General features: G+C 33.3%; 2 protein-coding genes across 6 annotated transcripts; one reads left to right on the top strand and one right to left on the bottom strand.

Annotated features, from left to right (window-relative positions):
* The first annotated feature begins 5093 nt into the window (after positions 1-5093).
* LOC106665465 (mitochondrial carrier homolog 2-like) lies at positions 5094-9906 on the top strand. 2 transcript variants are annotated; one of them, XM_014391893.2, is made up of 7 exons: positions 5094-5112; positions 5996-6080; positions 8671-8848; positions 8915-9046; positions 9114-9300; positions 9359-9426; positions 9499-9906. In XM_014391893.2, the coding sequence occupies exons 2-7, from the start codon at positions 6056-6058 to the stop codon at positions 9668-9670; spliced, it is 762 nt and encodes a 253-aa protein (XP_014247379.1). In that variant the 5' UTR covers positions 5094-5112; positions 5996-6055; the 3' UTR covers positions 9671-9906. The 2 variants fall into 2 exon arrangements, with proteins under 2 accessions (XP_014247379.1, XP_014247368.1); XM_014391882.1 differs by lacking the exon at positions 5094-5112 and adding an exon at positions 5250-5574.
* Positions 9907-11387: 1481 nt separating this feature from the next.
* Positions 11388-25215, bottom strand: LOC106663548 (WW domain-containing adapter protein with coiled-coil homolog). 4 transcript variants are annotated; one of them, XM_014388446.2, is made up of 11 exons: positions 24781-25207; positions 24596-24629; positions 23737-23944; positions 23574-23659; positions 19448-19528; positions 17719-17902; positions 17289-17486; positions 16472-16711; positions 12565-12734; positions 12379-12503; positions 11388-12303 (listed from the first exon to the last, which is right to left on the bottom strand). In XM_014388446.2, the coding sequence occupies exons 1-11, from the start codon at positions 24819-24821 to the stop codon at positions 12225-12227; spliced, it is 1446 nt and encodes a 481-aa protein (XP_014243932.1). In that variant the 5' UTR covers positions 24822-25207; the 3' UTR covers positions 11388-12224. The 4 variants fall into 4 exon arrangements, with proteins under 4 accessions (XP_014243932.1, XP_014243933.1, XP_014243934.1 ...); XM_014388447.2 differs by lacking the exon at positions 16472-16711 and having other exon boundaries at positions 24781-25215; XM_014388448.2 differs by lacking the exons at positions 23574-23659; positions 23737-23944; positions 24596-24629; positions 24781-25207 and adding exons at positions 21701-21903; positions 22275-22386.
* Between the last annotated feature and the right edge of the window lie 211 nt (positions 25216-25426).

Here is a 25426-nt window from a genome sequence, read left to right as displayed (position 1 = left end):
ATAGTTAAGTGAAATGAGAGTCAATACAAAGGGCCAAATATATGCGTACATTCTAAATACAACATTGGCTTGAAACATGTTTAATTTTTTATATTTTAAGCGTTGAAAATATTCAAATTATTTAAAATTATGAAAAAACAACTAAGTGTGATTTTCACTGAGCTTTTAAATATAATGGGTAAACGTCTTTGTAAATTGGAACTGACCAATTTATATCGTGTATTACAAAACGTTTGATAATAACTCTGAATAAATTATATATTAATAACACAGAATATGTGTTTATAATGTTTATAGATAGATTATATTTATTATATACCATCTCTTACGAGATCTCTTAAAATATTTTAGTAGTAAATGTTCTATGTCTCCATGGATTCTTTTATCAGACTGCCTTTATCATGTCTGTGATGTTGTGATGTGTTTCAATGTTTACAAAAAAAATTGTTAACAATTTTAAAAAAATAAAAGGGGACCACTTAAGGTGAAACCCACTGTATCTTGAGTGTAAATGCACATAAAGTAACTGTAACAGGAAAATAATGATAGGTAATAAGAACCTAGAAGCCAGCACACAAGGCATTTTTTTAAATGGCATGTGACAATGCATTTCATCATCTATAAAAAGACTATTGAACCATCATCTAAATTACTTATAAATCTTTTCTACTTAGAATATATTAAAAATATGTCTATAAGGTGAAGACCAATTGAATTGTTTCAAAATTGAATTGTGTGACAATGGTGGTAACAGTATTTTCTCTCCTAAGACATTCTCAATGAGTAATTTAGTTTAAAAGTTATTTTCTTAAATATAAACCTAAGCCTTCATTTTGTCCTTTATTTTGCTGTGTTTACGAGAAAAATGGAATTAGAGAATAAATTATTTCTTTCAAAAACCCTGCTGGCTTCTAAAATAATTTAAATATTCACTCTAAAAGCAAAACACTTTTCTCTTTTGGATGAAAGGGAATGAATCAATTAATTTTCTCATAAAGTCCTGAAAAAGCTAATTAATAAAAATAAAAATCCGCCCATAAATTTACTTAAAAGATCTTCTTTTTTTATATATATGTAAAATTGTATGAAATATAATTTACATTTTCTTTTAGCATTTCTTTACAGTCTTACTACAACGTCCAACCCACTATTATTGTACATAAATAAATTTTCCTATAACTGTGCAAATGAACATTCAATTTTGCCATGAAGAAAATGTTGATGTTACAAAACTAATTATTAAAAAACAAAAAAAAATTAATGTTAGTTATAAAAGACTGTTAGTTTTAGATAGTGGTCTGTATAAATAAAAATTGGTATAATGAATCATTTAAGATAAAAATGTCTTGAAAGGGGAATCTCTAATGCTTTATGACAAATATTTATCTAATGATACATCTACAAATATTCATATAATAACAAGCATACATGCTTTTGTGTGTATAATCTTCATTGCATGACTGTGTTGTATAATAAAAAAATTTAACAATTTTTTTTTTTAACTTTCATGTCATAAAAGATTTATGAAAAAGAACCTAACCAGAGGTAGAGAAAGGTTGCTTGATGTGTCCACTTAATTGAAGGGTGCCACTCCTTGGCTTCATATAGAGAGCTTGTAGGAATTCCGCTTGATATGAGAATTGTGCCTGAGTTATAAAAAAACTGTTAAATAAGGAATGAGGAGCTGCCACAATGCTGAAAGGGTGGTAATACAACAGACACAGGTAATCTAAAAATATCCTAAAACAATTTGGGAATTAAGTATATCATAATAAAAGTCAATAATTTTTAGAGGTTTTTTGGTAGAACACTAAAGGCTCAAAGGAAATCTGAAAAATATTGATTTCAACAAACATGAGGCAAAAGAGCCAGTTCAATTATCAGGTTATGGTTTCTCAAAAGTAGAAAATATTTTTAACATTTGGCGCACATAAAACAACAATGGAGGAAAAAATAACCAGTGTAATGGTAGCAATAATAAAATTCATTTATTCATTCATCATCTTAAGAAAAATGTTAAAAGGTCAATAAAAATACACCTTGAAACCTATTTGTAAACAGAATATAAAGGGAAAATTGTAATCAATTGGAATCTCTCACAGTAGATAACCAACCTAAAAAATCCATAAAAAATGTTACATTTCAGACCGGCCAATGAAGATCGCAAACAGATAGTCCTTGCATGTTGGATCGCAATCGGTGTAGATGAAGATATTATATTGAACTGTTAATGAATCCTAATGAGAGCCTAGAAAAAAATTTGATATTTTTTGCTGTTTTTATTTTTATATGAATGTAACTTTTTTTGCGAACCAAACTTTGTGACAACGAAAAGAAATTCAGGATTTCAACAGATATTGTAGTAGGGCACAGTTGATTCAATGCAATCTGGACATATTGGCTTCATTAGCACAAAAGGGTGAATCCTGTAAAGAAATAGACAAATCTGAGCTGCCCTGGTCATGGACAGGCAGAGGTGGATTTTGATGCTAGAAATATGGGCACCTGGTCAGAGCTCTCAGAGAAACTTATTAAGAAATTTTAAAATCACCCTAACCAACCTTATATGTAGGAACATGGAATATGTAGATTTGACAAAGGAAAATTTGCCCAGATATTCTATGTCTTTAAATTTAAGATATAGTCAGATGAAATTCACAATTTCAACAGATAAACTGACAGGAAATAAGTGTAAAGATTCCTACTTCTGGCAGAGTAAAAGCGTGTGCCTGAAGGATACACATTCCTCAAAAAAGCTTTGGAATCTGGAAAAAAGTCTTAAGATTGATGAGGAGCTCCAAATAACAATAGAGACAACAGACCAGTACTGGACAGGGTGCACAGGTCAAAATGAGACTGATTCCATTTCTAATTTGAACTTTTTTTTTTTGGCATTATGAACTATGCATATTAGCCATGTGACAATTCGTATATGTGTGTTCAAATTTGGGGGGGTTATTGTGAAAAAAGGGCCAGAGGCGACGGTGGGAATCGAACCCACGACCGCGGCGTGAGAGTCTCTCATGCTAACCACTCGGCTACCGCGGTCCCCTAATTTGAACTTACCATGCAACTTTTTGGATTGATTTAGTTCATGGTTTTACATTAATTTACTGAATGAATGTTATTGAATTTACTTTTGTTTATTTGTCAATGTCATCTGAATACCCTTGTATGAAGAAGAGGGGCTGCTATACCTCTGATAGGACCCGAGCCCTTCTATGGCAGAGGAACTCAATGAGCAACTCAGACAGAAGGATAAAAGGAAAATGATAGAACCCCCCATTGGATACAAACAATCCAAGAACCTCCTAACAAACTTTTGAAGGAAAGAAGTAACAGAATGCATTAAAAAAAAATTAAAGGATACTAAACTACAAACTAAATGAACAACTCAAGAAGATTGCCATAACCCAACAATGCTATGTGCAGATTCTGCAAAGAAGCAGAGGAAACACCAACACACCTACTAACAAACTGTGGCACTACACTTGCCCACAGAAGGAAGTGTTTTGGGACGTACAGTGTAACCGTAGAAGACAATAGACATTCAACCACTGAAACCGGGTATACTTATCAAGTTCCTTGATGAACTAGGACTCACCAGAGTGCTATAAGCACAGAACAGCATACAAAAGCTCTTAAAGGGCACAGTATATACACACCCGATTAAAACATCTTCATCTACCCTTGTATGTCAAGACCCTTTGTGTTAGGTTATAAACTACATCATCCACTACTAGTTACCATAAGGTACTCTTCCTTGGCTGCAGCATCAAAACATTGCTTGAACAATTAAGTAAATTTTTGAAAGCAAGAGGATACTCACCATTTTAGCAGATTTTTTTAACAATGGTACCAATTCTGATAAAAATTGGCATCAATGACAAAAAATATTTTCAAAAATAAGTTATAATTGGCCCAGACACATTTAATATGTCTTACATTTAAAATACAGCAGGAAAAAATTCAGAATTTTAACAGAAGGGAACAGAATTTTTTTTTATTTATACTTAATTTAAAATGATAAAGACTAATAATAATGTAATAAGTCACATTGTTGGGACATTCACTGGACATTCGAATGTAATTAACATGGAAGAGGTCATGATGTCGAAAATGTTCTGTTAATAAAGAAAATTTGATGCTGAAGTAGTACTGTTCAACAACTTACAGTACAAGTGATACTGGTTAGATTAGATTATGTAGTAGCCAGCCTCTTTATGACCTGCACACCACGACCATTATTGGTCTATTATGCTTCTCCATTCTCTTTGTTCTTTTTTTATCTAGCGCTCCTCATTAAGCTTAAGGCTTTTTACCAGACCCCAAAGCTTCTCTGCCATGTGTATCCTTCAGGCTTTGGCTTTTCCTCTCCCAGGATTAGGAATCTCACCTACAGGCCTTGACGACACCAGAACATGTTCTGGGTTTCTTCTTCTTCTTGGCAATATCTGCACATGCTTGTTTCTGCCACTCCGAGTCTATACATATGCCTCCCGAGTCTGCAGTTAGTGTAGTTGTAGCACATCCTAGATTTAGACATTATGCATGCCTCTGTCCTGCAGAATCAATCCCTATTTAAAAGAGGAATTTCCATTTAATGGATCTTCGTTTTTTGCAGTTGGGTAAGCCACAAAAGGGTTCAGGGCCATGTCCTCATCGAACTTTCCTTGGCTAATCTATCAGCCTTTTTGTTGCCCCTCTTTATGCCCTTGTACCCAGACAAGGGTAATTTTGTTATTTTCCCCAATGTCTGACAGAGCTCTAATGCAGTCCCAAGCGACTCTGGACTTTACCGTCAAAGCGGCAATTGCCTTCAGTGCCGCCTGGCTGTCCGAGTATATGGCTATCCTTTTGAAGACAATCCCCAGCCTTTTTATCTCCCTGGCACAGTGTTCAATAGCCACAGTTTCATCTTAAAAGACGGTGGCATATTGTCCAAAGCTTATATGAATTCCTTGGTTTATTTCCATAAATGACAGCTCCTTTCGGTTTCGGAGCCTTCTGTAAACCAGATATGGTCGGAATTAACTGGGATCTACAAGGTACAACTGGTACAGCAGTTACTAGCTGTAATTGACTAGAAAGCAGACCATAATGATCAAATAGGTAAATAAACTATCGTAAGAGCTAGTAAATAAAAAATTGAAAGTTTGTACATGCGAAAGAAAATGTTGTATAAAAGCTGAATTATGCAATTTCCATTTTCGTTCTTTAAAACTGATCAAGCCGAACATTTCTGTGAATCCATCTGAGCTTTTCAAAGTAATCGATTATACAAGCGGTACAAAGTTTTAGTTTTAGTAACCTGCCGCCTTAGGACCCTTACATCCCGTATGACCGCAAGATTCTAGTTTTATTTTAGTTCGTCCCTTTTAGATAATGTGCATTTAAATTGCTTAAGTTGCTCCTAAGTCGAAAAAAAAATACATAAAACCCTGGTCAAATTGTATAATAAAAATGGCAATAGAAGGACACAACCAGCCGACTCCTCTCCTCCACACGATAGGCTTCAGGATATGTACAAGCACCCTGTCTCATCCTCTGGAGTATGCTAAATTCCTCATTCAGGTAAAGAACATCTCAGAGGAGTCACCATCAACCTTTCCTAGACTACTGTCGAAAAAAAAAAATCAGCTTCTCGGAGCTAAATCGTTTGAAAAAATTTCGATATTTTTTTTATCTGTTTTATGAAAGACAATTGTCAAAACTCAACTGGGTAAAATCGCAAAAAAGTTTTTATGTTCGATTCTTGCTATGTAAAAAAACCTTAACTCCAAAGTTTGAGAATTACAGTAGATTTACAAGTTTACCATAGTCATTGGAATCCTTTTTTGGAAGAGAAAAGTCAATTTATACCATTTTCAACATTACTGTTCAATGAATATACCAGCCAAGTCATCCATAGTTCCACTTCACTACAACAAATACAATCTACATTCATTCTTGTCATTATTATTATTTTATTTTATTTATTCATTTTTGTTTTTAGATCGGCCATGAACCTTTGCCTGCCTATCCAACGACAACATTTTTTGGAAAGCCGAAATACATGCTACCAAATGTATTCCAATACGGTAAAAACATCTTTTTTTATGTGTTTGGTGTTAATTTTTTGAAACATATCAGCCTTCATTGCATAACTATACAAGCTGCCTTGTTTGCCTTTCTGCCACCCTCCGGACTTATGTAAAATATGCATTATTAACAAATAATCCAGTTCATGGTATGGTCTTGATGAAAAACCAAATTTGTCTGTTATTGCCAAGCTTTCCGACCCATTTTAAGATTATCATCAGGGAACAACAATCTTAAATATGTCTAAAAATTGACATAATTTTTTCACAAAAGATTTCAAATTTCATTGAAGACCAACTCAGTCCCAACATTGCCGAGGACTGTAACATTATTAATTTATTCCAATAAATTATTCTTTTATCTAAGGTTTTTCTCTGAGATGAAAAATTAGTGTCACAAGCAGGATTAATATGGATTATTATGGAACCATTAAGAAAATATGGATTATTAAATTAATTTGCTTTTTTGTAATGAAGGCCATACCATGGTCCAGTATACTAGTAATTAAAACCAATTCGATCATACAGGAGGGCTTAATGTTGGAGTCTTGGACAAGGGTTCAAACTACTTAACAATTTTTTCCTTCGAATTATCAATTAAAACTCCATGGGTTATGCCAGTATTTAACTGAGAACAGCTAGTGTGGCAAATATGAGTCCGATATCTCAACCATTGTGGTCACCACAGTCTGTCCATGCTTATTCATAATAATTATACAAGATTACAATGAGCTGAAAGGTGATGTCATCTCTGACCATTGTAGCTATTTTTATATAAATTTCATAGTACTTACATTTATCATCAATATGTAAATTAATATAATGAATCAGCAGATTTGTCCCTTTACGTAAATTTAAGCCTGCCATTTGTTTTTTTCTGTCAGACACGTTTCTACTTTTTGCCATCTTCGTTGATGTGTTTGGACCAAAATTATTATCAAAAAATGAAGATAGGAAGAAGCAAAATGGCGAGAATAAACCAAAATATTCGGAAATGTCCAAATTGCCTCTTCAGCCCAGCTTTTCGAAAACCTCCTATCTTTCCACATTTGTCCAAAAATCTGAATTTTTGCTTTTCCAAACAAGGATTGTTCCCAATTAGTTCCAACTATTGGGTCTCTACATATTTGTACTAATCTGCAAAGCCTTGGGGGTGAATAAGTTTTTTTTAATGTATAAATGGACCAGGCAGCTAAGGCTGAGATGTTTCAACCCCAACTTCCAAACTTGACCCTGCGATCTGGCCCTCTTGATGCTAGAAAATGCATTTAAAAAAACATGTAAAGAAAGTGGGTCAGATCAGCAGAGATGCTCTCACATGCCTTCAGAGGATTTGTCTCGTAGAAGAGGGGTCATCCTCACTCGATTAAGAATAGGCCGTGTGAGGTTAACACACACGGATGCTTTTGGGCCAAAACTGGCCTGTGTCCAGCATGTAGAAAGGTGGCTTGATGTGTTCAATTGAAAAGTGCAATTCCTTAACTCCACATAGAGAGCATGTAGATTTGAGAATTGTCCTTGAGCAGCAAGTATTTGGGTCCCCTGTTCTGATTCTTGGAGGAAACAGGGTTTTTTATTGTGTATATACAGATGTTTTGTCTCCTAGTGTGTATTGGGTAAATGTACTTATTAGCATGAATGTGTGAGAGGGTCATTGGTGTAATATTGAGTATCCTTCACCCTAACTGAAAGAATGGTATGTAAATATTGTAAATAGGAAAGAATGTATTTAATAATGAGTGAGAGTGGGAATGGATTTAGGAACTTGGAAATTGGAATGAACAAGATGTTGAAATGACCTAGTTGACAGCTCAACCTCAGCAAACTGGGCAAATAAAATCGAGGTCTGACCCCGGACTGCCAACATTTGGAGTGTGGGTGATTCTCAAGGCCTGTGGTAATTCATTGTAAATTACAAAGGATGGAAGGTGGACTGCAAGAGTGATAGGCTCAACTCTGCTCCTGTGTGTATTTATATAAATGCATGTACAGATTTGAGCTTATAATAATAATAATAATAATAATAATAATAATAATAATAATAATATGGAATGTCGGTGGCCACAACAGTTTAGGCTCATCACTGTAAGGCAATCCAGTAGCCCTGCATTAGAAACCGACATATTTACAAGTGGGCTTTTTTCTATTTTAAAAAACACTGGTACCCCAAGGGTTGATATGACTGCTGGTGCATATTCATATATGTATATATATAAAAAATAATAACAATAAATCGTAAATTGAACCGCAACTCTGTCTTGGAGCTGGCACCTTAGATACAGCGCTACAAAGGCAATGCTCTATACCCATGGCTATCCTATCGATTTGAGCTTAAATCAGTAATCATTATAATTTTGACTTTGTATTTTTTTTTTTTAATTTGGCCATTTCCAATCATATGGCCTATCATACATGTTTCAGCATTTTACAACACCATCTTCATACAGACTAAGTTGATCAGAAATTAATTTGTTAATCGAACAATGAGTTCTAGCTTTACATTACCTATATTCATCTAGGCTTGAATTTTCCTGACTATATTACTATTTCTATCCTTCTTTTAATTTTTTATTCTTCTTTTTTATTGCAGTTAAATATATCAAAGGGATTGATGGCTTTACCGGTTGCTACAGAGGGTTTGCACCAAAATTGGCTGGCCAAGTCGTAGGAATGTTTTCAGCTCCTATGGTTGTGAATCAACTGAAACAAGAGTTAGGACCCGACTTTGACTTTAATCCAACAGATGATGAACTTTCTGATGAGGAAAAGTAAAACTTTATGGTACATTTTTTTTAAAGAGTTAATATCACTTATTTGTTCGCGTTTTGTTATAGGATAACAGTATTCAAAAGGACTCTTATGTTGGACATTGTCGGTCGAAGCATAAGCATTGTAGTGAGCCATCCCTTTTCAGTCATATCAGCAAGAATGATGGCCGAATTCGTCGGAGGTGAACAGCAATACAGGTAAGTTGTTTTATTTAATCACTTATCAATTTTGTCAATAGAATTATTATTTTTAAACTTTTAACAGTGGTATTTTTGCTTCAATAATGGAAATTTACAAAGAACAAGGCATTGGAGGTTTCTTCAGTGGCTTAATGCCTAGATGGCTTGGTGAATTGGCGACCCTTATTGTGTCAAGCTTTCTAATATTCGGTGTCAACAATTATGTAATTCAGGACCGAGAATTAAAAGTATTCACCATTCCTACCTTGCAGGTAACGACAATAACACCTCTATTCAAAAAATTCTTGTTTTATAACACTTTTTTTTTAGTACATTACGACAACGATGACATATCCCTTAACTGTAATTTCATCCTGCATGCAAGTCAACAATTGCGGGTAATTTATACATAAATTATTATTAATTGTCATAGTGTTATATTTAATTGACTACTGTAAAATTTATTACAGGCTGGCTGCTGGTATGCCCCCACACATGCCAATCTACAAAAACTGGAGAAGTTGTTTTAGTCATTTATCAAAAACTGGCAAACTCCACAGAGGGTCGGGTCTCTTTTTCAGGTATTGTCCAAGCCCAAGCCCAGCGATAGGCAGCAACCCAAAGTCAAAATATTTTTTCTAGTCTAGTTAAGTTTAGGACATAATTTCAAATTTCATCAGCGATTGTCTCTAGTTTGTGTTCTTTATGAATATTTAAAAACTGTTTTTTGTAAATCACATATTGAAAGTGTTGACTGCATCGAATTCATTCAATATATAAGCAAGAATTGTGTATTTGCTTAGCTCCTCAAGTTGTGGATACTGATGTAATCCGTTAGAAATATTGTATACAATATATACTTTTTTTTTGTTCAAGTATTTTCTTTATATTTTCTCTCCCATCTGATTTAAAAAATTCTTTTGATTTAAAAAACAAAGATTTTCTACATGTTTCTTGCATTAATCATAATGATAGATAAAATTATACTTGTGAAGTGCTTGATTGAAAATATATTTCATAATAAGCAAACTTACTTCACCGTCTTGAACCAAGATGGGTTCGGTTATTATTTTCTAAAGCTAAACTAGTGATTTTGTAAAATTTTTAACTTTCTTATTTCTCGTAAAGAAACACAAGTCGAAGATTATTTTATAATAAATAAATCAGTAATTCAGTAAATCTGCCCAATTTCTAGGCTAGAATAATCTGTACAGGTAGAGATAATATCAATATTGTAATGTATGAAAGATCATTGATTTTTTAAAGGAAATGAATCTTTTGGTTACTTTATTATTTGTTAAAATTAACAAAAAAATCCAAATAAAATTTTTTACCAAATTGTTGGTTTGAAGAATTTTTGTATTTTTCATTGTTCTCTGTTCAGCTGTTGAAATTATTTCATCCTCTTAGCCCATTCAGGTACTTCAAGTGCTCAAGTCTTCACTTTTAAACTGAAGTTTAAAGAAACATTGCGTTCCTTAAACTGGTAACCAATGGCATTAGGTTTTGTAAATTTCCCACTCTCTAGCGATAAATAACAAATAATGTAAGATCAGCACACTGCTTTTATGAACTTGAATCATGTTCATCAGCATATCATAGTCACGGTACCTGCTTAGAAGTAGGGATGAGTGCGATATCAGTGTCAATATCTGTGTAGAGGGGTAGGGATGAGCTCGATCCAAGAACAAATAGCCTGACTGTCCTGAACTTATTATTTTATAATAAAAATAAAATTAATTTTGTAGTTTGAAAACTTACCTATATAACTACCTTTTACTTTTTATAACGGCCATAACTATTTGTCATAAAACAAAATCTTTAGGTTTTTAAAAATAAAATAAAAATTACCTTTTCAATATATCAAATTTTTATTTTCTCTATTTACCTACATTTGAACTTTGGCAAATATTTTGTAACAAATTCAATATAGACAATACAAAAAGTAATTTCTGTGGGAATTAATATATTAAGATAACTTCATTTTTTAATTAATTTTTTTTTGTTGGAAATTTTTATTTTAAAAATCCTTAGCTGATAAATCTAAGCTGCCACTTCAGACACCGCCATAGGTTCCAAATCAAAAAAGAAAAAATAACTTACCTACTTAATTTACTATGTACTTTATTTTAGGTTTCTTGAACATGTTTGACATTGAAATGAAGAAAAAAAATTGTCACAATTTAATTTTTATACTATTAAGTTGAAAATTTAAAATTGAGAATGAATTGAGACTAAGTTTTCCCCCCAAAAATAGTCAATTTAGAAGAAACGGTCCCTGAACAAACTGGACATTTACAACTTTATTAGCTAAATTTTGTTGGTTTTTAAATTGCTATTGTTATCTTTTGTCATTCTTCCCCTCGAAAGTGTTTCAATCATACGCCCCCCATTCAGTTTTTATCAATATGATTCACACAGTTAAATTATACACCACACTTATAATCAACAATTGGATAAATATACACAGATAATTTAGAAGCACCAGGCACCCGCCTGACGAGAGGAATACTCAGCTGGTTGAAACCATAGAAGAAAATAGTTTAGTATTTTGTGATTAAACTGTTTAACAGAAAGAAAAACTCTCTCTTGTCAACTTACAAACTAATTACAAATTAATACATAAATTTAAATGCACTCTATCGACAAATTAAATAAAACGTTGTGTATTTAAATATAAACATTTCCTTAGATTCAATACGTGACAAATTTAGTAACAGTATACGTCGGGTTTCTTATGTGTCACTATGTACAATAACCCACAGGAATCATAACCCTAGTGTAGGATAAATAGCTAATTCAATTACATTATATTCCATAAAACTACTGTCGCACTCTTGAGTGTCCAACAGCTGAATGTTTACTCTTATTTCATTTATTTAATTTTTTTTTTTTTTCATTCAAAATTCAAGTCAATTTGCCACTTTTTCCAAAGCTTTAGATAACAAAATATAGCATCTGTACAGATTTCTCCGTCATTGTTGTTCCTGCAGCACTATATTTACACAACTGAGAAACAGTTGGTCTTAAAAAGAAAAAATGGAGATTCCAAGGCTTTTCAAGGCCCAGATCACTTTTAAGACCTGCATGTTTTCAGTACCCCATCACTAACTTTTTTTAAAATTTATTTGCTGTCTGTTATATAGATAAAAGAACAAATATACAGTTATGTTACACAGGCAAAAATGAAAGCATTTTAGGCTTCATCTGCCATAAAAGAATTTTGAGATTTCAACTCTTCAAGGTTTTTAATCTGCTGACGTAAAAACAGTACTCTGTAAACATAAATTAAAAAATTACAAATCCAATTGAATAGTAGCAATTTCAAAAAAATGCTTGTTAAGAAGTACCTTTGCTCTTGAAGTGTTGCTTGAATCTCTCGAAGTCTTACAGTAGACCGTGCACTTTTCAACTCTGCGGACACCTTTGTGCACAAACTACCGAGCCCGTGAGCCTCCTCCCCCATTTTTTGTGCCTGAAATAAAGCGACAATGCAGTTCGAACGAAAATTAGCATTTAAAATGCAACAACCATACCTGTTTTTCCAGGACATCGGCCGGCCAACCTCTTACGTGATTAACAAGGTCGTCCCTGTAGTGGTTTGCTAACGAAGGTGTCAAGTTTGGAGCTTGAGGCCTTATAGCGGCTAATGTCGATCCCGCAGCCAAACTCTGTAGTGAACTTAAGCTGCTAGGTGGGCTAACAACTGCAATGCGAAAAATTATAAATCAAATTTTCATTAAAACTGGTAAACTATTGGTCGGCCATTTTACATATTTTAGGGCAAAACAAATGGATAATTTGAAAGATTTAGCAGCTAAAAAAATAAAAACAAAATTGAAGATCTAAGTATCATTTATACTAATACTTATGTGTAAAACCTGGGTTTATTTTTATCTTTTGTTTTAATCATTTATTTTGAAGTATGAGACCCACCTAATGAAATTTTTGTTTGTTTGGCTTTAAAATATTTTTTAAAACAATAGCTACTGTATAAAAATATTAAGAAGATTGAAAAAGTTACACACCTTCATGATGATAATTATTAAGAAATATACAGCACTTTACCCTCCAAACCAAAATTATTACAATTGTAATTATATTTATTCAGATATCGTGAGATGCGGTCGGGTGTGATGTAGGTTTCAGAAAAACATTTTCTTTATCGTGCCAACGTTTCGATCTTTTATTGAGATCATCTTCAGGGCTCAAAATGTGGGCACTCTCAACACGACACGCAAGGATGGCACAATTACACAGAAGACAAACACTTTGAGCCCTGAAGATGATCTCAATAAAAGATCGAAACGTTGGCACAATAAAGAAAATGTTTTTCTGAAACCTACATCACACCCGACTGCATCTCACGATATCTGAATAACTATCGATTAACGGTCACTAATCTCTACACATGTAATTATATTGTTTTCCCGTTTAATTTTAAATTATGTATAAAAGTGTACTGCTTGAAAGTGAAAAACATAATTATTGCAATGTAGTACCTAGTAGTATATAGTGCAATATAGTATCAAATCTATGATTTGATAGATTTAAAAAAATATGAGCATTTTCTAGATTTAAAAAAAAAAAGTTGAACGGTTGAGGACATTAGCTAAGCAGTAAGGCGTCCTGCCTTGCTAGCAGTTCTGGGTTCAAATCCCAGCCAGAGGTTGATTTATGGATTATAGTCTGAAAAATATATTGTAAAGTGGTTTGACCCTTTGTCCATGACACCCAACGGGTAGTTGTATAAGCCCTCCTGTATGACAGGAATTACTTTAACTATGCATTTTGAGTTGATAGATAAAAAATATGAGGATGATTCAAATTAGAAAAAAAAAGTTTAATTGTCAAGCAAATTATCGTAAAAGAATTCTGTTTTGTAAAAGACAATTTTAATGAAACATGCAAAACATCAGATCAACAAGACCTGAAGCACATCGTAAAATTCCAGTTACTACTTACCAACTCTTGCTGAATCAAGTTTGCATTCATAGGAAAATAAGTATACAAAACTAATCTGTTAACAAGTTGGAGAGACAGAAAAATATTGAAGAAAAACTTCCAACGGAAACTAATGACACTAAACCCACTGTTTTATAAATATTAATCTGTGGACTTCAGGAAAAACACACACCACGGAAGTATGAAAATTAAGTTAAGTAAAATCCAAGAGTAAAACACATCAAGTTCCATATATAAAATGACTCATTGACTGAATACACTGATCCAATACAAGAAAATGTAGTATGAACCTACAATTAATAATTCACATCATTAGCTGCTCAATACTGACCACAGTAACGACAAAAAAGTACAATAAAGTTTACAGAAAACAAAAGATGGCACAACTCTTTCGGCCCTTCACATCATAAGTAAACAACTGAAAAATAGCACAGATCAACCATTAAAGGTGGCAAAATTTTGTTAGAGAAAACCAGCACGAATGACCAATTGTGAAAACCAATGAAAAATTGCGCTAAACATTTTGTTTTGATCTAATTGTACCAGATGGCAATACAACCAAAAGTTCAGCAAATCAAATAAATAATCATTTTTTTATTTTTTTAATGGCCTTATGAACTTATTAGCTAAAATATGCTATGCTTTTTTTGGGGGAGGGGGGTTGCATGAAAAAGGGCCAAGGGCGACAGTGGGAACCGAACCGTTGAGTCTAGAGCCAAGAGTATACCACACTGACAACTCGGCTACCGCAGTCCCCCCCATGAAATTCTTAGAACAAACAAAATTGTGTATTAATCAAACAAAAATTTGGATCAACTTTTGACAATGGAAAAACAAACAACAAAAATGTGAGATTTTATCCATAAAACAGAAAGTTACCATTCAATGTATAAAATAATAAGATTTCTGAAGGTTTAAAAAAAAAAAAATTATGACTACAATTTGTTTTAAGATAATCTTGACAGGAAATCCAATTTTCTACAGTTCCTAGGTTCTTTCATGAGTAAAGCAATTGAAGAACATCTTCCCACCTAATAAATTAAATTGAACTTAGATGTTTAACTACTAATTATGACTGAAAGTCTGCCCTAGATTAAAAACAAAAAATTGGAACGAAACAACCAATTTTTTGAATAACACATATATTTCAGGACTCCCAAGTCTCTTCACTAGCAACAACTTTCACAAGCCTGGAAAGATCATTGATAGATTGGGTGTCCCGAAATATATACATGTTATATTAAAAAAATAAGGTTGTTTCCTTTTTTCCTTTACCTGATCACAGATTACAAGAACAACAACTTAGGAAAAAAGATATAAATCTATAATTTAAAGTTATAATATAAACATCGTTGCAATGAATAACCTTTTGTGACTAGTGAAGAGTTTTTTCGTCCACTTTTTTTATCCTTCTTCTGACTGAGAATCTGGCCTCTCTCTTAAACTTTTCAAAAATTGCAGCACATTCCTTTTTCTTTAAAACCATTTCGACACAATATCTATGTCTTATACCTTTCACCCCTGCCATCCCACCAACCCTCTATTCTTTCCATACTACCCTAATTGTCTTTCTGATTTTTCACCCCTCCCCCCATCTGAAAAGTTACACCAGTTTTAGAATTTACATCATTTATACATACAGCAATTTTCAAAATATATATTTTTATTGTCCTTATATATTTTTTTTGCAACACTGTACTAGTGTGAATATATGTACATTTGTGTGCACAGTTAAGCTTAAATAAATCACTAATCAGTATTCATTTTGTTTTTTTGTTATTACACTTGAAAATATATAAATAAAAACTCTGAGTCAAATAAATATTCAATTAAATACAACTATTTTTCCTCTTCTTACATTTACATACTTACTTCCATTATAAAGTAAAATATCTGAGGAACATACTGACATATTTTGAACGGAAATGGTGCATCATAAATGGAGTAAGAGCAACCCAAGGCCATGTAATGGACGAAGCTATAGGCAGAACACGATTTAGCATCGGAAAGTCAGTCCAAAAAGATTAGGGTTTTGGAAAATTTAAAGAGCTTTTGAAATCAATTATAAATTCTTTTTTTTTTAATTTCTTAATATGAATTTTTATTTATTTTTTAATTCCCTCAGACTGAAAATGAATACTAACATATACTTTTAGAAACAATGTACATACAATATTTTCAAATTGACCAGAGCAAATAGCTCGAGTTCTCGCTTTACAAACCCCAAACAAACAAACACTTCTTTTCACTGTAGAGCTTCAATGTTATCTGGCAATAAAATGTCCATGACAAAATTTATTTGATAGATTTACTAGTAAAATTATTATAAACCAAGGTTATACATTAGAATAATTTTTTCCTCTGGTTAAAAACGCAATTAAAAACACTTTTAAAATGAACCAGGCAAAGAATATAAATGTAAGTTTTATATTATAGACACACTAAAAACAAACTAAAATGTAATTTTAAATTACTTACGTTTTCTTGCATCGGTGCAGTCTTGTGTCTCTGAGTGTGTAGGTGTGGGAGGTCCTGGATCCTGTGGTATGGAACTGGTGTCAACGTGAATAGGCGTATTGTGCGTAGGTGGACCTGGTGCATTTGCAGTTTCCACTCCACCTATTACAACCACCCCACCAGCACCTCCCCCACTACACTCAGATGTTGGAGTACTGTCCCCAGAACAGATCTCCATATCTGTTGCCTGGCCATCGACTCCTGAAATTTGTATAAGAAAAATATGTCTTCATTTTCAAGCTCGTGTTTCAGATAGTTTCCAATTTTTGGAACAAGTTGAAAACAATCAATACAGGCTTGAATGGGCTAAGTTGAAGAACTAATGTTAACTACTAAAAGCCACTTTTTCCTTCTTTTTTTTTTACAGATACAATGCTACATAACATTATAAAAATGTATCCATTAATGGATATTAATGATGGATTTTTACATGGCCAAATCAAATTACAAATTCTACATTTCTATTTTTTTTTTAAATACTGAATTACATTTTAACTATGAAAACTTAAAAATAAAGCAAGGAATACTTTACGTAATACTATTTATATACAATTTTTTTTTTTTTTAATTAGTGGCTGATTGTTATAACAATTAAGTTACCAGAATTTGATAACACAATTAATATATACTGCTACTGCACTATGAACTACGATAGCCGATAGATGATAGAATGGTAGAAAAAATTATTTCCAAACTATCTATTACCAAATCTACTTAGTATTGACCCTACTGGAGACTGTTAAGATTATTATTTCATGTAAGGTATGTTGCTACGTACCACTGTTATTTGTTAAATCTTGCTTTCTTGTGTCAACAAGGCTCGAGTCATGATGGGCTGGCTGTGGCCAATAAGCGTTACTGGCCGTTGTCGGTTTGTCAGTCCTATTGCTCGGTATGACACTACTTGTTGATTTCACCGGATTTGTGTTCACACTCGAACGACTGTTGTTGGAATGTTTATCCAATACTGTTGTAACTGTAAAAGAAAAATGAAATTATAAGATAAGAAGTTTGAAATGAAAACTGATTAACTTTGCTCTATAAGATAGAGCAGCATTCACTCAAAAGTCTTGAGTGTATGATAATTCCGGACCCAAGTTTATCTGATGAGTCACATGAATAATTCAACTTGTGTTTCATGATGTGTTTGAATAATTTATCTAACATTTATTTTTATCTATGATATAGGTTTTTAATTTTTAAATTACCTGTTCTATTGGTTTGAGGAGGGTAATTGTGCCTAGGCTGAGGCCTAGGATCTGACCATTCTCTCGGCTTTTCCCATTGGGAAACTTCAGTTTTGCAATTGTAATAATATTTCTTTCCGGAAGAGCTGAGGTGTTCGGACCAATCACCAACCCTCACTACTCTTTCTCTCTCTTCTCGTTTGTCCTGTGGTTAAAATAGCATAACATTAAAAATTAATATTTAAGCATAGCTATATTTAAAAAAATCTATGAACTGCAACCATTTTAAATAGACTTGCAGGTTCAAATAAACAAGTATACTGAAAGAATGGCTCAATTTTGGCAATTGTTTCAATAAATAAAAGATAACCTAGCTAAAAATAGCATATCTTCACATTTTATCAGACCAGATGGATTTATAATGAATAAATTATTTAAATACAATCAAATTGCTTAGTTAAATAAGCCAAAAAATAAAATATTGAGGCAAAAAGCAAACCTGTTAAAATATAGATCTCGATCTACTCTGACAAATGCACACAACTTGTTAACTCTCAAATGTCGAAAATGAGACATATTTCAGGGATATTATCAATGGTGTAGAGTGGGATTATTCAGCCAAAAGAAGAAAAAAAAAAGTCACCTTGTTTTTTTTTGCAAAGTACGTTTTGGAACATTTTGCTACTTTTTCAGTGTCTGGGGGTCTAGGACAAGATGTGACAAAACTTGTTCCAGACACTCGTTTCAGAGCGTTTTGCTCCATTTTCAAAGTGTCTGGAACAACTTTTGTCATACTTTGCGTACTTCGAAAAAAGGAGCAGAACACTCCAAAACGTTTTGTACAAAGAATAAAAAAGTGAAGAAAATCTATTGTCCTTTTTCTGGCTTAATATCCTAACCATTTACAAATATAGCCATCCACTGCTTACATATATATCATACAGTACAATAAGCAATATATTTTGGAGATATTTCCATCAAATCAACTTGCCAACTTGGTACCTGCAAAGATCGCCAGAAACAAATTCTGGTACCTGGGAGAAGCCTGGCAATTTCTGATGTACCAATGTTTTCCTGACTAATCTCAAAGATTCATTGGAAATTTGTATAAAGGAGACTACCAAAAGAGAATGTTATTTGGTCATCATAACAATCATTTTGGCTTATCCTTGCAATTTCAGTATTTCGCCATGTTGCTGTGTAGAAATTGCCAAAATGCAGACCAACCCTGCAAGAGGCAGACCAAAATGATCAGAACACCCAAATTGCGGGTTTGTCACCCCACAGACCACACAGAAAAACCTCATGCAAAATTGTTTTCATTTACAAGTTACTACAGGAATAAACAAGAACCCTTTACTTTTTTTTAGAAATAAATTTCAGGGAATCCTGCCTCATCTCATCTGTCTAGTCTTCTCTTTGGATACAAATATTTTACTTCTAATTTTATATTTAATCATAGGTCATATGTCAAAATAAGACAATTGTAGAATATTAACATGACACAATTAATATCCTAATAAACTTGTATTATGTTGTACTTTTTTAAAATATGTTCTCTCATTGCAGGGAGCAAAATGAAATAACAACTTAAATGACAAGAGTAAATAATTTCCAATACATAATTCACCACTCCAGGTAAAATATGAATAATTTTCTGTCGTCCAAAACAGTCTATTCAGTTTAAAAAAATTAATTATACAGTTGAGGTGTTTTTCCAGTTTACAAGTTAAAATAAATAATCACTAACCTGGCAAGATGAGTTCAACTTCCGTTGTGAACTGTCTCGAGAAGAATTCTGATTTATCTTCATCGTATGAAGATCATTTTTCTGAAACATTATTTTATTGATCTAAAAATCTCTATCAGTAACAATGAAGTGCAGTTATAAATCCAAAATAATATTTTTCATTAACTCTGTTTTTTATTAATTACTTTTAGATTAAAATTGTCAGGCAGGTTGATTCTTGTTTTGTTCATAAATAACTTAATTTTATTTAATAAGTTCTCAACATATTTTTGAAATAATTCACGTTAAAGGTAGACTATCTAGACGAATGAGTGCGTGTAGTTTGATTGTTTCCAACCATCCTGGGGTCTTTCAATTTTCATTGGTTAATATCAGACACAATTTGGCATTTCTCCATCATCAGTGGTAAGCAGGTGTCACAAGACGAAGAAAAAATGCCAGATTAATTAGAGAGGATCGAACTACAGATCCATTACCTAATCCACAGTCCATAATAAAATATCTAAAAACGAGTATTTCAAAACAAAAAGTTCACCCCAAAAGGATACGATAAAAAAAAATGGTCCCTTATGCAAAATGATATGAGTACAGATGAACTTAAATAAAAGAAGAGAAAATAATTTAACTTGAATAAGTTTCAAAATTGATTAGTAGTGCCTGATTTAAAGATAAATACACTGGTAGAAAAAAAATGGAATAATGTTTTGGCCATATTGTGTGTTCTGTTACTTTAAAAATTTATTTATAATTACAATTAGACAGAAGGTATTTGTTTTTGTCACCGACTGTTATGGGAAAATGCTTAATTTCAATTTAAAATCTCCATTTTGTTACATGTATATCATCAACCTGGGCACAAAACAAAACGGTTATTAAAATTATCAAAGTGCAAGTAGCCAGGGCCGCCATTGCATTGATAAAAGAAGTCTGCGAGCTTTTGGTTTGCCTGAAATGACAATCCATTAAGCAAATGAGCAATACAGAGACTGAAAGGTCTCTCGGAGATCAGCTGATGACCAATTTATCAGATTGCACACTGAAAACCACTTTTCCACTGTTTCTAAAGTATTCTCAAATACTTTTTAAATCCAATTGTGTGAAATGTGGCCATTAGCGCCAAAACTAAGACTTGCAGTTATTACTTCTACATCCCAGGCCATAAACAGGTACAGCACTAACCAGAGTCTATGTCAGGACCTCTTAGAAATTGCAAGGGAACACCGATATTGGATAGAAACTGAAAGGAGGAATGTTTTCAGATGAAACCTTGTTTCTTTCCATTCACAAGATTGACATATTTGAGTTTATCAAGGAGCTAAACAACAGCAAATGCAATATTGCTGGAAAAATGCTATTCAGAGATGGTACAGTTATGAAGTGCAGTAGAATTTCTTTGGAGGCAAAGGAGTTACACATCACTTAATTCACATGAATAGGAATATGTAGTGCCATTTATTCCTGTAATTGGCGAGCAATTCTTGTGAAAGATAATGCAAAACCACATGCCGCCGCCAGTCTACATAGTGCTTTCATAATGTCTATATTCGTATCATTCTAACATGGCCAATCGATAGCCCTGATTTCAACCACATTGAGCACTTTTTGGATGAGCTAAGGTGTCTGGTAAAAAGACTAAAAACCCCTCCTATCACCTTAGCTTAGCTAAAAGTTATTAATGAAGATTTGAGATGAAATTCCTGGATACTTGATTAAAAACATGATTATGAGCATACCCAGAAAATGGGAGTATGCAAAAAAAAGAGGAGGTAATACAAAATTGTTATGTTTATTTTATAGCGCTTTATGTTCATATGCAAAAACAAATTTTTTTCCCTGAGAGGCATTTTTATTTTCACTATAACGAAATCTTCGAATAAATATCTGAGTTAATCATAAAAAATATTAAAGTGTTAATATTACTGAAAATATTATTTTTATTTATTTATTTTTTTGAACAATGTGTATTATGTACTTATGGAATTATATTATTTATTTTTATTAGTAATATGAGGAACAGAGACCAATAATAATTAGGACAAATTATCTCACATAATTTAAGGCAAAAATATTATTTATAAATATGTACAGTATAATAAAACACAAATATGAAGAGGTTTAAAGGGGACAAATGTTGTTTTAAACTAGCTTGAAAAACAAATAATCTGGAAAACACAAAAACAGCAAACTGTTAAATTAACTTCATAAAGTGTATTTCTTTAAAGGGAAAAAAATTAAAAAAGAATAAAAGCATACCCTTGTTACTTTCTTTGCTGGCAGCAGATCGATGGGTATAAGAACCCAAGGAATTTTGTCGTCGGGCATTTGAGAAATCAAAAACATATGTCAATCGAAAGTTAAGAAGTGTAATGGTAAAAAAGCCGTTTATTATTCTTGTTCCAACATCTCTAATCAAAGTCAAAATGATGATGATTCAGGAGTGAGAGGAAAAGCTCGTACTGGAACAAACTTAATGATGCTGATAGCACAAAAAAATCACTACATCTGCAATTTCAAATTTATGAGCATCCCCCACCCTTATCTTGACATCATATCAACAAGTGATTCGATTGTTTTATTCACTGGTAAAACAAAATGAATCAACTTGTAACAAATTTGAAACACTGATAAAAGCAAGACGTTCTGTTCTATTAAGAGAAATATGCTAATTTAAAACAAATATTGTATCAGTTCGGGAATCAAAAGAACTAGTTTTATTTTTTACACGAAGGATAATACGCCTGTATTAAAATTGTGTAAAAAATCATCAAAAATTCTGACAACCCATCTCAACCAAACGAAGCAGAGTTAAAACTACTTGAAGACTTACTCATCACATCACAGTAAGAAATGAAGAAACTAGCCTAGGCAAGACCAATAACATGGTAAGCCAATTACTTCAGAGTGAATTTGAAAAAAAAAACCAAACATATTCACACACGCATGTAAATACTAAAAAGTTTTAATGCAAATTTTTTCAAACAAAATTTAAATTATGACAACTAATCACTTGGTAAACAAATTTAAAACAGGAGATTTCAAATACTGAAGTTAATTTTTAGATAAATTGTTTTATATGAAACAAATAAAATCCCCTAAGTCAAAGACAACAAACTAACAATTGAACACAGCATAACTTTTAATTTAATAAATCCTAGAGCACTTTTTTTTAAAATAAACACATTTTGTTGTTGCCTAAGTACTTTACATTGGGGCTAAAGATTAAAAGGTTTCTATTGGGTGTTATCTTGTTTATTTTCTACCTGTCCTAGCACGTGCTGAACTCTACCATTACAAATTCTACTGTTGTACACGAAAATACAATCAAGAACAGTAAAATTTAAATCAGATACCAGTGTTTGTGGTAAGGGCTTTGATTCATAAGGTTTTATTGTAAAATGGTCAGACTCCATGAAACATAAATCCTCACGGAACGACATCAGACATCAAAAACCAAAGGATCATAGTGTTGCAGTCCTCAGCACTGTTGGGACTGAGTCTATTTTCAAAGAAATTTGAAACTGTCTATTAAAAATTTAATGTCTGGTATTTAGTGACCGTTAATCAATGATTATTTAGAGATTGTGAGGTGCGGTCTGATGTGATATAGGTTTAGAAACGCATTTTCTTTATCGCACAAATGTTTTGATCTTTATTGAGAATATCTTCAAGGCTCAGTGTGTTTTCTGTGTAGCTGTGTTCATCTAAACAGAAAACTCTCTTTGAACCCTGAAAATGATCTCAATAAAGATTGAAACATTTGCGTGATAAAGAAAATGGTTTCTAAACTTACATCACACCAGACCACATCTCACAATCTCTAAATAACCATTATAAATTTAATTATGTAAATTTATAGACATATTTAAGATTATGTCCTGATCATGACCTTAAAATTGGTCAAAACCTAGGCTGATATGAATTGAACGTTTTTTCTTCCAGACCATACCATGCAGAATATTCTTAAGTAAAAAAGTGGTCGATCTAAGTTTAAACAAAAACCAAGAACCACACTTTAAGTCTGATTGGGTCAGGAAACAAGATTTTCATTGCCGAATGAGAACAAAATGACATAATTTTTCAGTCTAAACATTTCCCTTTCCGTTAAAAAAACTCGTAGGCTACTTACTTCCGTACTATTCCTATCGTGGTTAGTTCGGTGCTCTGCTTCTCTGGATTCCCGCAGCCTTTTGTCTTTCGGAGACCGTACGCATTCTGAAAACGAACAACGCTCTAGATTAGAACTGGGCGTTTGGTTCAAATTCCGGATCGACTGTCTTGAGATACATTACCTGAATACTTTTCCCTATTCTTATAGTCTCTGTTCTCCCTCTCCTTATCCCTGCTTTTGGACATGTAAACCGATTTACTGTGATAAGAGGAACTCCTTTCCCTCGGGCTGTCGCATTCTGGACTGTCCGATCTGTAAGAATTCCCGTTGGGGGAGTCCCTATCCCGCATCCTATCCCTGTCATAGTTCTTGGAACTATACTTGGAATTCTGGAAATAGAAACGTTTACTTCTACACCTCCCAAACCTATTGACTTTCTTCATTGTGAAAACCATTTTCTTATAGAATAAGATATCGTTTCCTCAATAAACATTATAATCAAGGGGGTTTCAAAAACGTTTCAATCACTAAAACATACTCGAATTTACGGAAAATAACAATGGATAATTAATAACAACAAGTATTATAATTAAAAAAATGAATAACATGTTTTTCTTAATCATATTATCGATCAAGGCATCACAAATTGGGGGAAATAAAATCTGAAAAGGTCCTTTTCTACCGTGCGACACCGTCCAAAGGACGGAAAAGACGTGCGTCCCGATAATCGCGTCAAGTCCAAAACGGCAATAACGAAGATTTTCCCAAATAACAAACTATACAAGAGAATACGTCATTTATTTGCAATAAAAAAAATTTTAAAAAACATATGTATTTCTCGGAGAAGTTATTTATACGAGATTTAGGTTAGTGTGCGAATAAACAGGTATCACGTCGTTCTATGGGAAAATATAATTATCGTCATAAAATCCGAGTGAATCGCGTTCAAAGCCGACTTCCCGTGTAGGTAGGGCCTCCTAACATTCGAGACGAGTATTTACAATTAAGTACTTTCGACACTTGGCCGTATTGAATAATACCTGATACGGATGGGCTTGGTGTTTCTCGAAATACCTGGAACAGAATATAAAGAAGAGAGAGATTAAAAAGTGTCTGTAAAACCGTGGAAAACAAAGAAAAAAAGGAGAATATGGCGATAAGAGGTTTGTTGAAAGCGAAACCCCCAAAATACAATTTATACCGTTCAAAAACCCAAAGGACTCACCCATCGCCGATCCGTTGTGGTTTCCTTGCATGCATTACCATCAATGCGAGTCTCTTAAAAAAGTGAGCGGCTTTAAATCAAGCCCTCCCGTCAATTTATCATGAAAACAGCATAAATATAATTTTATTTACTGACAGACTCTCTTTGCGGACGCCATGTCACATTCGGTGGACATGAACCGCAGCTCCTCACTCGAAAAACTCATCCCTTCATTGGAGGGCGTCCTCCCCGACCGCCAAATTCAAAAACGGAATTCGGAACCGAACGCCTCCGCCCTGCGCTGGCCCCGTTGCTCTGAGCCGCCTCCGCCGTTCGATTTAAGCCCCACGACGAAGGCGGGAATGAGAAAAACTGACGCGGATGAGAACGAACGAAGAGAATAAGGGAATGTCGAGACGCTCGGTCGACTTCAGCTACTCGGGGCGGCGGCCAGGGCGCGTACGTCCCTCCGGCGGTCACCGTGCTCACTCATCGCCGAAAAAGCGCTCACGGCTCACGGCTCGTCACGGTGACGCGTACCAAAACTAATCCTGGGGGGCGGATCATTTTGGTTAATAGCACATCCACATCGACACCGGGATCATTTCTTTCCGTCTATCCCACCATCCAAAAAATCAAATACAAATCCATTATGTTTAGTGAATGC

Source organism: Cimex lectularius, unplaced genomic scaffold (genome assembly GCF_000648675.2).
Source record: "Cimex lectularius strain Harlan isolate CLEC.00 unplaced genomic scaffold, Clec_2.1 scaffold150, whole genome shotgun sequence".
NCBI classification, from domain to species: Eukaryota; Metazoa; Arthropoda; class Insecta; order Hemiptera; family Cimicidae; genus Cimex; species Cimex lectularius.
Note: the sequence above shows the minus strand (reverse complement) of the source record. Positions and strands in the feature narration are given on the sequence as shown.